Below are 15,868 nucleotides of genomic sequence, written 5' to 3'. Positions count from 1 at the left end.
AGTGTCGGATTTTTGGTGTGACTACTCATAAACTAATGACGAGAGAAGAAGACAAGGAGACGAGTTGTTGGAACTAAAAAAAAATTCTTGGGACAAGAAGACGTCAAAGTAACTGTTGTTACACGCCAAGCCGATTCTTCTGTTATCATTTTTTTTCTCAAAAAAGATGATTTGCCAAGTTTCACAACTCGGCGTCTCGGCTATTTTCCATCTTGTCTTCTTGTCCCAAACAAACTCTTTCGAGTTTCGACAACTCGTAATCTTTACTTCTAGTCCAAAACGATTCTTTCCGAGTTTCAACATCATTCTCATCATCTTGTCTCAAATAAGTCGATTTGCCAAGTTTCGCAACTTTTGTCATCTTGTCCAAAACAAATCTATTTTCCTTCCTATGGCAACTCATTATCTTGACATCATGTCCCAAACAAGTCAAATTTCCAAGTTCCAACAATATCTTGCCTTTATGTCCCCAAAAAAGGTCGACTTTGCGAATTCCAGCAACCGTCTTATCGTCTTCTTATACATTCCCGAAAATGCTCCAAGTTTAATCCGATTCTATGGTAACAATCCCAAAACCCACTTGTTCCACTGATAATTATTCTAATCAGTAAACAAAATATGACCTTTTAACTTTATTGTGTTCACGTGAATGACAATGGTTGTGTGTCAATATTACCTGTGCTATAAATCTTCACATTCGTTTATTAAACATAAAAGGATCATGCTGTTACATACACATTTAATATCACCAGGTATGCCTTCATTTTGACTGAACAGGGGAGAAAACCTGACAAAAGATATTACAGCTCTTTGATTCTATCATGGAGCAAAAGCCTAAGAGAATGCCATCATTGGGCCCCTATGAAACGGGACCAAGGGCTTGGATAGTCATCGCTGCGTACTTTTTGCTGAGTTTTGTCGAGATGGGTATCCTAAAAAGCTTCGGTGTGCTCGTCAACGAACTTGTCATTCAATTCGATACAAACACTGAAACAATTGGATTTATCATCGGTCTTTACCATGGAACTTCTTATGCTTTCGGTAAGACTACTATACTGCTGTCACTAAATAGTTGCAAGAATTGTTGAACCGATGTTTATATGGGACTACCCATCCCCCCCCCCCCCCCATTGGCATTGACCAAAATTTATGCGCAAAGAATACCCGTGGTTTATGGTATCTCCTTCTATTAAGAATAAAAATATGCCCATTTTGAAGTGAAAACCTTTAGTTTTGTCTAGCATCCTGACACATTTCTAGAGATAACTTTAAATTTAAAACCATCAATTATTCCCCTCCCTGTCCTCTAAAATCTTGCATCCGCCCTCGGGAATACGGGATTCACTCGCATCAGGCCGTACCCGGGGTCGTACCATCGGTCGGGCGATCATCGCGCGAGTGTTGTTCCCGGGGTGTTGTTCAACGTTGTACGACTTGGTGCGAGAGGTGGCACAACTAAGTAGTCGCATTTACTTGACTGGAGGTCGTACAACACTTGCACATTTGCTAGCGACCTACATGCACAGAGACCTGTCTATATGGCCATAAGAATGCTGCAATACCGATGCGATTATGTCGGAAGTCTGTAAAATCAAATCAAAGGGGCCTTAATTTTATGTACGCAATGTAAAAATTGGATTCACGTATTATGTGCTCTGGTGCCAGTTAAATTGTACGATGACAACACAGAAATATTCTTGAATTGGAATGTCCACAGTGTGCAATAAAACATTTACCGTTTTATGGTGAAAGTAAAATTTATACGAGTGTATCTTATAATCCAAATAAAGAATTAGATGGGAATATTGTCCATAATTTGGGGGTGAAATACGACCAGCTTTCAAAGAGTAGAATAAAATGCCTACATCTGAACGTTGTCAGTCTTTTCAAACATTTTGACGAAATAAAATCAATTTTGTGCAGTAATGATATGATTTATTAGCTCTGAATGAAACAAGATTAGACGATAGTATCAATGATGCAGGGATCAATATTCTATTGTTCGAAATGATCGTGACAGAAAGGGAGACGGGGGAGCTATCTATGTTCACAATAGTTTAATTTTTCATCAATTGAAGTCTGCTTCCCCATATAAGATAGAAACTTTGTCACTACAAATTGATTTAAAAAGAGATAAACCGTTCATATTTGCCACATGGTCCCGGGCACATGGTATCGCCCTACTAGCTCCACATGTAATACTCTTGATTACTATGAAACTTTATGTACTGTATAATACTTTATTTTTGCCATACTTAAATTATGGTAACATATTATGGGCAGAGCATCTCCCACAGCTTTGAACCGTACACTGATCCTCCAAAAGAAGGTCATTCGCAGATGCAGATTTCCGTGCTCACACACCCCCTCTATACAGTGCGTATCAAAAAAAGTTTACACTTAGAAAAAATCCTGTAAAATCATACATTTGTAATATCCTGAAGATTTTTCCACATTTCAACATTGGTACAGGTCCATTTAAGCAAATGACTATAAAACCGACTAAAAATATTTCCGCTTGAGTGAGCACTACTTACTTTTGAAAAGTTAGTGAAAAATGATTTGCGCAGAACTTTGAAATAGTTATGCGAATAAAAGTAGACCTTAATAATGAATAACATGTGGAATTTAGCTAGTAAAATTAATTTGAAGATATCTTTTACCTATTTAACTTCTTTCTTTGCCCAAACCACTTCGAGGGGTGCATTGCGCCCCACCCACTCCCCACACACCGGGGCCATCAGGACGATATTTGCTTTACACTGAGCTGTGATTTACATGAAATGGCTTAGGCTTGATTTCATTTTGTTAATCATTGTCAAGCTTGGGAAAAGTGTGGAGAAACAAGTATTAAATAAAAAATGAAATGTAAACCCACTTTAAAGGATAAAAACTTAGTGAAGAAATGCTAGAGATGTCTGATATAAACTTTGGTTCAGATTCCGTTATATCCTCAGATCCAGCAGGCACAAAAAGGGTAAAAGTTGTGTATACTAAGAGTTAAAATTTAAATTTGGGTGGCAAAATTGTTAGAAAATGTTTGAGTGTATCCGTTTTATTTCAATTGACTAAAAGTGCAAGGGAAATGTACGGAGAAAATGTTTCGCAGGGTAAGTTTGATTTCACCCTTTCCCCTTGACACAGCGTACAAACAGGCATTTCTGCGCAAACAGATTTCTGTGAGCTTTACAAAAATGAACAGTGCTCACTCAAATGTGACATTATGTGAAAAATTACCCAAATGTTGTATATTTTTAAATTCCCAGGGCTTTTTCAAAGTGTAAACTTTTTTTGATACGCACTGTATAAGCAGTTGAATATCCTACGACTTCCAGACATTGTTAAATACCAAACGGCTTTATTTATGTATAAATACCACAAGCAAATTCTACCCCATATTTTTAACATCGTGTTCTCTACTGCAGACTCCCTTCATTCTTACTAAACAAGACATAACAAACATCTCCGCATCCCACTCATGAAATCAAACGTGCTTTCTTCAAATTCGATCGAAGTAAATGATTCAAAGCTGTGGAATAATACGCCATCCTACTTAAAGAACTCACCTTCATTAAATACTTTTAAAAAATATTACAAGTCTTTTCTACAAGCTCACATTGAATAATAGCATATGCACATTACATCAGGGTATATGTAGTTGTTTTTGTGCTGGGTTTGTCTGGCCTAAAAGAATGTCTACTTTTTATTATATACTTGCATATCTTTATCCAATCTCTCTTGCTCATCTTGTCTACTTTGGAGCTCATTTTTTTTCACTTCTCCTCTATCTTTCACTTTCCCTTTTATTTCCTTCCACATCTACCCCCTTCTCCTGACTCGTCTCTTTTCCTGTACCCCCCTTTTTTTATTTTTTTTAAGCTTCCTGCTCCAACCCTGTGTTCTTTTCTTTATCTCTAGCTATTTTTTCCTATTCAGGCTACCTTGCCTAAAGGCCTCTAGGCCTTTTTAGGTGTGCCTCGCAAGCCTTTATTTTCAGAACACGTCCTTTTATTTTTTCCTTTTCACCGTAATGATTAGTAAATATGTATTATATTTTACCACAATGCCTTATGGAACATTTATATATTCTGCGATGAGCTACTCTTCATTGTTACATTGTTATCTTTGAACTGTTTATACTGTATTTATGTTGTTTTTAAAAGAGTTTTTTTAATCGGCTTGTGAAATAAAGATGAATTGAATTGAATTTAAAAAAAACTACCAACATTTCTTGATGGATTTAATAAACCTATCGTTCTTATTGGAGATATTAATTTGGATATCTTAAAACAACCACCGACAAGTGGATGTAAACGATACAACCAACTAAATGATATTTATGGTCTGAAACAAATAAATACTTCGAATACACAAGAATATGCAAAGATTCTTCAACACTTGTTGATCATATTATAAAGAACTGTCGAGAAAATGTACATTCTTATGGTGTAATTCATAACGGTCTTAGTGACCACTCCATGAATTTCTTAATTTTGAATGCTCATCAATCAAATGATAATGCTTCTAAGTCTAAGTTCGTCACATTTCGTAAGTCAAAGGTATAGCTTTAAATGCTTTTAAAGCTGAAATCAAGGACATTGACTGGTCTATTGTAAAAGAAATGGACAGTGTGGATGATGCTGTCGATAGATGGCAGGGAATTCTGTTAGTAGTGGTTAATCAATACATGCCAATCAAAACTAAGCGAGTGAGAAAAAAACACTCCCCTTGGTTGAACGAACATATTTTGAATTGATGAAGAAACGAGATAAAATAAAACAAAAGGCAAAGGTATATAACAGTGATCTATATTGGAAAAACTATAAACAATTGAAAAATAGTGTTACATATGAAAACAGAAAACGTAAAAGAAAATATTTTTGCGATAAGCTGACTGAAACTAAAGACAGAAACCAAACTTGGCCAACTCTTAAATCTCTCCTACCCAACAAAACTTCCCCGTCATCTATTTCTAGTTTGACTCATGATACTTTTGAACTGCAAATCATTTTAATAGTCATTTTGCCAGTGTTGACAATGTTTTTACATGCAGGTAATGATGCTAATATCTCACAAATGAGTAATGTTGCAAATAATGATATGGGAAACCTGTTGCCTAGTCGTTTTGAAATCAATTTTAAACTATCGACAGTTTCTGAAAACAGATGTATTGAAAGAAATATGCAGTCTTAAGAATAAGAAATCAGTCGGGCTAGATGGAATCAGCTCTTATGTATTAAAAACTTGTGCAACGGAAATTTATCAAATAATTTCATATGTAATTAATAAATCAATAAGGGATGGTATTGTTCCCTCCAAATGGAAAATTGCCAAAATTATACCACTGCACAAGAAAGGCGATAAATGTGAACCGGATAATAACAAGCCCATATCATCATTGCCTTCTGTCTCGAAACTTTTATGGAAGGTTGTTAAAAAACAATTACTCCGTTACTTGAATGACAATGATTTACTAGTAAACGAACAATCGGGCTTCAGGGCGAAGCACTCCACAACTACTGCTCTAATCAAGGTGACTGATGAATGGCTTAAAGCGCTGGATCAAGGGAAATATACTGGATGTGTCTTTGTAGATTTACATATGGCATTTGATACTGTCGACCACCATGTCCTTATTAAAAAAACTCTCTCATATTGGCGTTCATGGGACAACATTGGAATGGTTCTAGGACTATCTCATAAATAGGCGTATTGTAACTTCAATTGGGCAAACATTATCTAATGTATTAACCCTTGATTATGGAGTGCCTCAGGGGTCAATAATAGGCCCCGCTGTTGTTCTTGATTTTCATCGACGATTTACCATTGTTTTTTACAAAGTGTAAGTTGCATTTCTATGCCGATGATACGGTTCTGTATTATTCCCATAATGATGTTGATGAGATTCAATCTGTATTAAATGAAGAGTTAGGTGACCTCCAGTCTTGGATGAACATAAATAGATTCATGATAAACTCTAGTAAAACAGTGTGTATGTTAATTGGAACAAACACTGTGCTTTCCAAACGTCATACTCTCAATATCAAGTTAAATTTAGCTAGACTAAATCAAGTGACAAAATTTCAAAAATCTTGGATTTAATTCGGACCCTGAACTTATATATAGGAACTGAACAAAAAGATTGGAAAAATTATTGGTTTTCTAAGGAGACTGAGATATCTTATTAACGATTCAAATCTGAAATTGATTTATTCTTCTGTGATTTTACCCCATTTCGATTATGCGGACACTGTTTGGCAAAGTACCCATAAAAATTATCTTGACCTTATCCAGAAGCTCCAGAATAGAGCGGGAAGAATTATTCTTCGAGTCAACCCCTATGAACATAAATCAGTTCATCACATTCACCATATGTTGAAGTGGGAAACTCTAAAGTCTCGTCGTAGGAGACACATGTACGCATTATTATTTAAAACATTCCATAAGTTAACGCCCGATTATATGACTGATAAATTTGTTTTTAACGAAAAGCACTATGGACTAAGATCAAATTCAAACCTAAGACTTCCCAAACCAAGAACAAATCAATGTAAACGTACATTCTTATATCGTGGATCTGTATTGTACAATAAACTACCACTCAAGCTACGCCAGCTGGACAACACTTAATATATTTAATAAAGACGTTCAGCATTTTTTTTCTTGTAATGTATATTTTTTTATAATACGTATTTACCATGTTTACGTTGCAAAGGACCCCATGGAAGAACAGCGGCATTATGTTAATACCGCTAAAATGGGCAATCCTCCATATTTCATATGACGATTTTTTTTCCTTTTCTTCTTGTAATTTGATTATGTATATAATTTGTTTTATATGGAAATAAATACAAACAAACAACGGCTTACAACATTGCACTACCGTTTCATTCGCATGTACGCGACCGTTCCACTCGCAATCCCTCGTGCAACACTCGCATGTGATCGTACGAGCACAACAAGAGCATACGCGACTTACTTGTGCAACGGGGTTTACTGCATGCTTGTTTTTGTTGTACGACAGCTGTTGCAAATGTGGAAGCCTCTGTGCGATCTTATGAGATGACTAGTGATTGATGCCTGTTGCAGCCTGTCGCACGACCATATAAGGTCGCAAATGGTCGTACGTCAATTGCAAAAGGGGCTTTAAGAGCACAGATTACCCAGGCAAATAAAACTCCTATTGAAATATGAATTAAAGGCATACAATGTCTTTTGATGGTAGAAATTATCGCACAGGAAACGTGTTATTTAATTTTCTTTTTTTTGGTTGCAAACTACTAGTATCTATCTGAGATCGGAGAATTTTAAAGCACTATTTACAATCATGGAAACGATACATATTCATGGCTGTATGCACCCCCCCCCCCCCCAAACTGAGAAAACTCACAAGTTTGCTGAAAATTTCTCAAAAACTTCGCCAAAAGTGTGCATGAAATCCTTCGATTTCTTTTTAAGAAATGCCCAAGCGACCCATGACAAGCTCGGTCGCTTTACTCCCTCGCGTTCGAGTTTCTTATAAGATGTATACAAATTTATACGCCTTATAAAACGTGTACAGATACCCGGCCAGGAAATAAATTCTACATACATATACTACTATTTACGTAAGTCACTTTTATAAATATTATTTAGCGTATCTCACTAAAGCCCGGCCCTTTCACAATTGACGTACGACCATTAGCGACCTTTTGGACGTGCGACAGGCTGCAACAGGCATCAATCGCTATAGTCATCTCATAAGATCGCACAGAGGCTTTCACAGTTGCAACAGCTGTCGTAAAACAAAAAAAACAGTAAAACCCGTTGCACGAGTAAGTCGCTTATGCTCGTGCATGCGATCACATGCGAGTGTTGCACGACTAATTGCATACTCGCGAGAGTCGACGTTATGATTGCTCATACGTTTGAATGAAACCAGTGCGAATATTCGTGTGATTGATGTGAAATATAGACCAATGCGAACTCAGAGCAATGTTATAGCACCCATAGCTTTAATTTCGTGGAGTTATTACACTTTTCTCTAATTTTTTTCTGCCCTCTCTTTTATTCATTCATAACTCCTATTTCATAAAACCGACACATTGCCGAAGAACAATCGCATACATGCGGATGCAATAGTGCAATGTTGTAAGCCGTATCGCGTTCGGTCTTGCAACAGTCTCATGTCCTATATATTATCGCACTCAGTCGCAAGACTGGCCTCTGTACATGTAGGTCGCAATCACATGTGCAACTGTTGTACGACCCCCAGTCGACTAAATGCGACTACTTAGTTGTGCCACCTCTTGCATCAAGTCGTACAACGTTGAACAACACTCACACGATGATCTCCAGACCGATGGTACGATCTGATGCGAGTGAATCGATCGTATTTGATCGCGTTTGGATTTTGAATAATTATGTTTAAAGTTCAGATGCGACCAGTCACGACCACCTCGAGTTCGTGCAATCGTCTATAACGACTGCGAGTGCTCGCAAGACACCAAGAGATCAATCGTGCAACAAGAAAAACAAACTGTTTGTAGGCGGTCGTAAACAAGTCGTAAGTCATTATTGTGAAAGGGACTTAACATGCAGTCATATTTGGCTTTTTTGGCCTGCGTGTAGCATCACCAGAATACTTATTTCTTTGTGCATTATTTTAATCCCTTGTTTGCTACGTCAGCTCCTATCATCTCTCCTCTCACCAAGAATAAGACTTTAATAAGACCATTGATGTTGTTTGGTAGCTTCATCATGGGCCTCAGTCTATCTCTCTCTTCACTTTCAACAAACATCGCCTGGTTCTCAGTTGCAATGGTCGCATCAGGTAAATACAATAGAATACATCATCAATAATAGCAAAATCCACTAGGGCAAGGGGCTTTCAGCCCAGAAAATACGATCAAGAAAAGAAAAGGGAAAGGTGAAGAGAAAATGGTGAATATATGATATTATTTTCTGAATATCATGTCAAAATCGATCACAAAATTTGATTTTTGTAATTATTAATAATCATGCGTTGGATTATTGGATCGGTTGTGAAAATATCGGAGTGTAAGCAACGCCACAATATTCATGGGGGGCAATATTGGCCAGGTGATAATGGATAGCTCTTGCCAATAATGAAATGGTGAATTTAATCCTGATCATTGTAAAACAATGACAAGGAGCTGCACTCTATGTACAATGCGTCCCAGAAAAAAAACGAAACCGAGATTTATCGATGATTTATACAATAGACAAATTACCTACCTTTGTAAAGCTTAGAATCTCCTCTTTCATCTTAAATTACTAAGATTATTTCTCATTCACGCATGAGTGAGCAAAACAATTTGAAGAGGGGGCACCTAAAGTCATTTGGCGGGCTTTGGTTCAAAAAAAGAAAATCATATTTTAAAAAAGTTCAATATCTGTTCTTTAATTTGATACCTCAATTACAGAAAATGGTCAAGAAATAACAAATTTCTGGTTAGTTGAAATAAGGCTTGATTTTCAATCATTTCATAAAACGAAGAGGTTTTACAGGCTAGCGTTCAGACTTACTCGACACTCCGATTTGTTGAAGATCAGCCCTGCATTAAGTCTTGTTAACCTTGCGATAGCTTCTGTGGGAAACCAGTAATAACACAATTTATTTAATGAAATTATGGATATACAAGCATTGTTTCGAGGGAACGGAACTTGTTTGATTCTCGACTATTTTCTGTGATTAATGCATCAAATAAAAGAACAGATATTGAACGTTTTAAGCATGAGATTTTCTTTTGGAATTTCAGATACCCTCGCCAAAAGAGTTTGTGGTTTACTTTCTTCTAATTGATTTTGCTCACTAATACGTGAATAAGGATAATCTAAGTAATTTCAGATGCCAGAGGAGATTCAAAGTTTTACATTGGTAGGCCATTTGTCAATTATTCAGGATGACGGTAGAGATCTTTCAGTTCGAATCAGCTCTGAAGTTCATATATGTGCAAATATGTGCCGCCAAACACACGTTCATAATAATCACCATAAATAGCAAATAAATCTCGAAGACAGTTATCTTTAGTCTAGCTGCACAAGAGATCCAATGCAAATGTGGGAAATCGATTGCTATTTTTTTGTGGGGGTATTTTATTCAGAAAAAGGACATGTATTTATCTTAATAGCAATTGTAACATATTGTGATGTTATAAATGCTATATTATCAAATTTGCAACAACAAAATATCATTCAAAAGTAAAATACAAAAGAAATTGCGAGTGAATTGCATAATCGACTTTCTCGTTCGCATTTTACTGTTGTGTAGGTCCTAAGAGACTGTTTTGTGAACAAACAGTGAAGATTTGAAATGACATAACATTGTTTCAATTTTCTATGATTTAAAACTAACTCATCTTAATGCTATTAAAAGAAAAAAACTAATATTGCCAAGAAGAATATAAAAACCTGCTCAACCCTTTTTTCTCTATATATTTTCAATGTCACTCTAGGTGTCGGATTTTCAATCATCTCTCTCTTGACGTTCATTGTATTCAGTCTCTACTTCACCAGGCGTTTTGCCCTTGCTTTTGGAATGGGTGACATGGGCTGTGCAGTCAGTGTGATCTTACCGTTACTTACAGAAAAGATTCTTGAACATTACGGATGTCGAGGAACAATCCTCATACTTGGAGGGATTGCCTTTAACACGATCGTCTTCACTGCGTTGTTAAGAGACCCTCGGACACTCCCGAAACGAAGAGTCAAAGATGAGTCCTATACCAACGTGCGAGAAGATGAGATGGGTGAGCGTGAACTTGCCGAGCTTAACGAAGTCATTCTCCTCCACTTGGTTCACAGTATCACAAGAAATGAGTGTAGTCTACATTGTGCTGGTGCTTCCTTCCAGAAATTATCAACGCCATCTGGATGTAATCAGGGAGATAACGAAAATGGAGCTTTTCCAACTTTGAAAGAGCCCCCTCAAGATATGGTAACAGAAGACTTCCATAATGACGCTCATAATGTTGATCTGGAATATCAACAACCAAACATTGTAAAGAGGTGCAATTGGATAGACTTTTGCCTGAGACCTTTCCGATTGATCTGGAGTGCTCTTGACTGGTCACTCTGTCGGGACGAGCCTTACCTTATCTATATCTATCTTGCTACATTCATCTTCGGTATGATCACGACGTCTTGGTACATCTTCCTAATCTCCCATGCCATTGCTAAAGGCATCACCCTATCTCAAGCAGTTCTTCTGTCTCTCGTCTCTGGAGTTGGTGATGCCTTTGGGAGATTCTCACAGGGTCCTATTGTTCATAATCGCTGGATGACTTCTGTTGGCCTCTTTATGTTCTCAGCCGGATTGAACAGTATACTCTTCTTCTGTGATCCTCTACTGGAAGGATTTGGTTGGTTAGCCACCGGAACTGTCTTGAATGGTATTTTTTTCGGCACTCAGACATCTCTCTTATCGATTATGCTCAAGGTAAAGCGATCTGTCAGATGTTGACGTACGGACATAATGGTTGGTTCAAGAACAGATAAAATATATTGCAAAATGCCCTCATGGCAAAAAATAAAGAATTTTTTGTTGAAAATTGGTACATCAAAACAGCAGTTTCGTCCATTTCTGGAAAAACGACATATTTGCAACTGTTGTCAATTCCGGAAACTTATGACAAAACTGCTGTTCCAGATCACCAATTTTGACAAAGTCCTCCCAACTATTTTTTACATTTTGACGAGCATTTTCAATACATTTACTTTATTCCCCCCTCCCGTAGAGTAAAATTTCACAACTGTGGGTAATATGGGAAGTTCGAGGACAGCCAGCAGTTGAGGTGGGCACCCTATAATTACCCCAAGCCCTGTCGCTCATGTGGTTATGGTATTTATAGATTGAGGATTATACTAAAATGAAAAAGTCGGCCCCGCACAATTCAGTCTCTGTGCATATTGTGAAAATTACTACTTATTAATGCAATATATCGATCGACTGATTCTAAATGACCAGGGGGGGGGGCGGCGGCAGTCAAATGTATTGCTGTACACATGCGTGACTAAATTATTTCCAAACACCCCCTAAACGAGTTTTTTCTCTGTTTGCAAAATAACCCCCTTATCAAGTTTTTCGCAGGCTTTATTCACACAATTTGACCCCTTAACAAGTTGTCGCCAGAATATGAATCTAAAATCTAAGATTTAAGTTGATTTAAATGACTTCTTTAGAATGTACAGGTAAACTTGGTTTGATCATTTACTTGGTATAATTGCTTACTCAATTTAAACATTACAGATATTGACACACTGACGTTTAGAAATATATATGGATAATAGTAAATAGTTTGTAACAATATACGTTTTATGTTTGTGTTCATTATCATAGGATTATACACCGTCTCCAAGACTTTCGACGTCATATGGTTTGTCCAGTGTAGCCTATGGTTTCTCCGAACCCATTGGTGGATTTACAGCAGGTAAAGAACTTGTTATGCAATAACTGATATTCCTGTTGCGAGGGGGGCAGACCAGGGGACAGACGGTCTGACCATTTTGAAGACCTTAAAATGATAGATGAGAGAGAGGGAGAAAATGTGATATATATATATATATATTATCAACTTTTTAACCCCAATCCATACGGTGTTCCAACATTTATTTTTTTGGTACAATAAAAGAGAAAGTTAACGTCAATTCTACTTTGTTTCTGAACATGACGAATGATGGCGCTTCTTGTACGTAAGATCGTATCTCTCTGTGAGTATAGGCCCTACTTAATTTAAAAAGAAATTTTTAAAATGCAAAAACATTTTTATTAATATTAATTTTTGAACATGCCAAGATCTCTCTAGAATATTTGTTTTTCTCTCTTTGGAGCCGAGACTCAAGAGAAGTCTACCGTTTTTTTTTTAATATTTGAGATATCAAACATGTTACTATTCAGCTATTTAAAGACAATTCAGAAACAAGAATGAATAGAGAATTTAATGAGGCCGAAAATAATCCATTTTGATTTGCAAAATATATGATTTTGACAAGTATATAAAAAGAGGATCTTCGTTGTCTTGCCCAAAAATGAGATAATCGCGGGAGCGAAAACCACACAAAAAATGACCTTCAAAATAAAAAAAATCGGTTAACATTTCTCACAAACTATGATTAACAATTTAACTGGAAAACGAATTTAACTGAAACCCTTCGCACCTGGATCCGCGAGGTAGTCTTGTTCAATGGGTATAATGATAATTATAAAATTGCAATGACATTATAAACTTTGTTGGAAGACCGTTAGAAAATTACACAAAATGTTGCAGCCGTTTTATTACTATACTTGAGCCAATTAGTGAATCTTAATGTGTTTGAAAGCATTACAATGATACGTTCATTTTTTTTCAATTTTTGTTTTTCTCTTTTAGGATGGATGGCTTCCGTTCTTGGTTATGAGATGATGTTCGTGTATTTAGGTGGACTGTCTGTTATCTCCATTATAACCCTTGTTCCAGCTTATAAACATTACCGAAGACCACCTAAAATAACTCAAGGGCCATGATCAGCTAAATACAAGAAAATAAATGGAGTACATACTGTATTTGTTCACGAAACCAAATTCAAGACATGATATGCATCAACTGTGCAGCCGATTTCTTACTGTATTTGAGCCATTGAGTAAATATTCAGTGTGATTGCAGTCATAAAAATATAAATGTAATTTTCACTTTAATCATGGATGAGTTGCATATCTCACTCATATAAAACAATGAAATTTTGGATCACCATGAAGACGAGCAAAACAATTTGTGCATATTTGAAACTAGGATATTTTAAGCCTTACGTTGTCGTCTTGATCAAACATGTACTATGTATAGGCAATGCGAGTGCGGGCGATATTTCTATTGTATGACCTGCAAGCTTTTCTTTTTCCAATTATCAATTATTCCCCTTCCGATCTTATTACTGTTCTTACCTCTTTTATCTTTTTCTCCTTCCACCCCCCCCCCCCCCCCCTGTTTCATTTCCCTTCTGTGCACTGCCAAAGTGCCAATATGGACCGTGATCGCTAAGGCGCCCTTATTAATCGCATATGCCTATCGTGACATACCGCCAACTTAACATGCTTAAGGAAGAAATATGTCGTGAACGCATAATTTTTATATATGTTGAAAAGAGCATCTTCTCCCAAACAATTTGATCCCATAGTCATAAGGTATTCTTCAGGCTTAGATAACTAGTACCGGTAGGTGTTCTTTGCAGTGATGTAAAGTTTGATTTGCGCCATGAATGAATACAGAATTCAATGACGTCAAAATCTTACATGAGTTGGTAAACTTAATTATTTGCAAATCTCCTTTTCATTTATATTATCTGGAGACTTGATACTTAAGTGTTTATTAAACAATCATAATGTATATAATTCAAAACCCTAGTAGGAACCCATAGGAATTAAGTAATTTTTTTGCTCTTCTCCTTATACTGAAGTTGCATTCTATAAATTTTAGCCCCACTTCCACCATATCTACTTCTTATCATTACCCCTCTTCTTCTTTCCTCGTTATTCTTACTCTATTTCTCCTTTTTCATTTTCGTTAGTTCCCCCTCCCCACAATCTTTGTTTTTCCATTCCCTCCTTATTTCTTTTTGCTGTTACTTATTTCGTTACTTTTATTCCTATACCTTGTGACTATTTTAATAAACATTTTCCTTACTTTGGTGTTTCCCTTTATATCCTATAGGTTAATCATTGTTTACTTTTTTAACCCGGGCTCTCTCTTTAGGTACCAAGAAAGTTCACTTGTCAAAGAAACGCTATATTTCCAAAACATTTGTTTCACTTGTCAAAGGAACGCTATATTTCTAAAACATTTGTTTAAAAGGGGGAGGGGATGGGGCAATGACTGTATGCCTGTAGTGTAAGTTAAAATTAAACTAGAATACCTTTGACATTACATAAAAGTTTCATTTTTACATTATTCATTAAATTACCCCATCCCCACATATTGTGTTAAAACTTCTTCTGCAGCCCCCCCCCCTCACCTATTCTGCCCATTACATGATAGGATGAATAAGAATATAAAAGTCCAAAGGATTGTTGGCCATATTTTTTTACATGGATTGGTTGTTGTATTTTATTTTTGCAAAATACAAAAATAAGTACAATTTGAGAAAATACACCACCATGACAGATATAAAAGATGTTAAATATATTGATAACTGTACAGATCTTTAAAAAAAATTAATAAAGGGATATAAAAAAAAATTGCTTTATCAAAATTAATTTTCAAATCTCAAGTCTGGAATTGTCCAAATTCAGGCGTATTTTTGTTTGTATTTCCATTACATCAAATAAAATTTGCAATGAAGTGAGAAGTAAACAAATATATATCTTGAATGAATTGTTTAGTACTACTGAGAGTCAGAACCACTACATCACAGCTCTTCAATAAAAGAAAATTGTAAGCTTGAGAACAGCATTGGAGGCAGATTGAAACCCGACGCATGAGGATCTTGGGCCTCAGCCACTTCTCAACTCTTTTGAATAACTCCTATATTGGCCATGTGTTGTGTTTCATAATCATATTCATATGATCATTTCACTAAGATCATAGTATTTCATTATAGGACAAGTCCACCCCAACAAAGACTTGATTTGAATAAAAAGAGAAAAATTCAACAAGCACAACACTGAAAATTCCATCAAAATCGGATGTAAAATAAGAAAGTTATGGCATTTTAAAGTTTCGCTTATTTTCAACAAAATAGTTATATGAACGAGCCAGTTACATCCAAATGAGAGAGTTGATGACATCACTCACTCACTATTTCTTTTGTATTTTATCATATGAAATATGAAATATTTTGATTTTCTTGACATTGTCATGTAAAATGAAGTTTCATTCCTCCCTAAACACGTGGAATT

General features: G+C 36.1%; 1 protein-coding gene across 1 annotated transcript; it reads left to right on the top strand.

Annotated features, from left to right (window-relative positions):
• Positions 1–742: 742 nt before the first annotated feature.
• Positions 743–15,643, top strand: LOC121423796. Its single transcript, XM_041619287.1, has 5 exons — positions 743–1,041; positions 8,669–8,812; positions 10,458–11,440; positions 12,341–12,431; positions 13,371–15,643. The coding sequence occupies exons 1-5, from the start codon at positions 822–824 to the stop codon at positions 13,502–13,504; spliced, it is 1,572 nt and encodes a 523-aa protein (XP_041475221.1). The 5' UTR covers positions 743–821; the 3' UTR covers positions 13,505–15,643.
• Positions 15,644–15,868: the final 225 nt, after the last annotated feature.

The sequence above is a fragment of the Lytechinus variegatus genome, chromosome 1 (genome assembly GCF_018143015.1).
Source record: "Lytechinus variegatus isolate NC3 chromosome 1, Lvar_3.0, whole genome shotgun sequence".
NCBI classification, from domain to species: domain Eukaryota; kingdom Metazoa; phylum Echinodermata; class Echinoidea; order Temnopleuroida; family Toxopneustidae; genus Lytechinus; species Lytechinus variegatus.
This window is presented reverse-complemented; position numbering and strand designations above follow the sequence as displayed.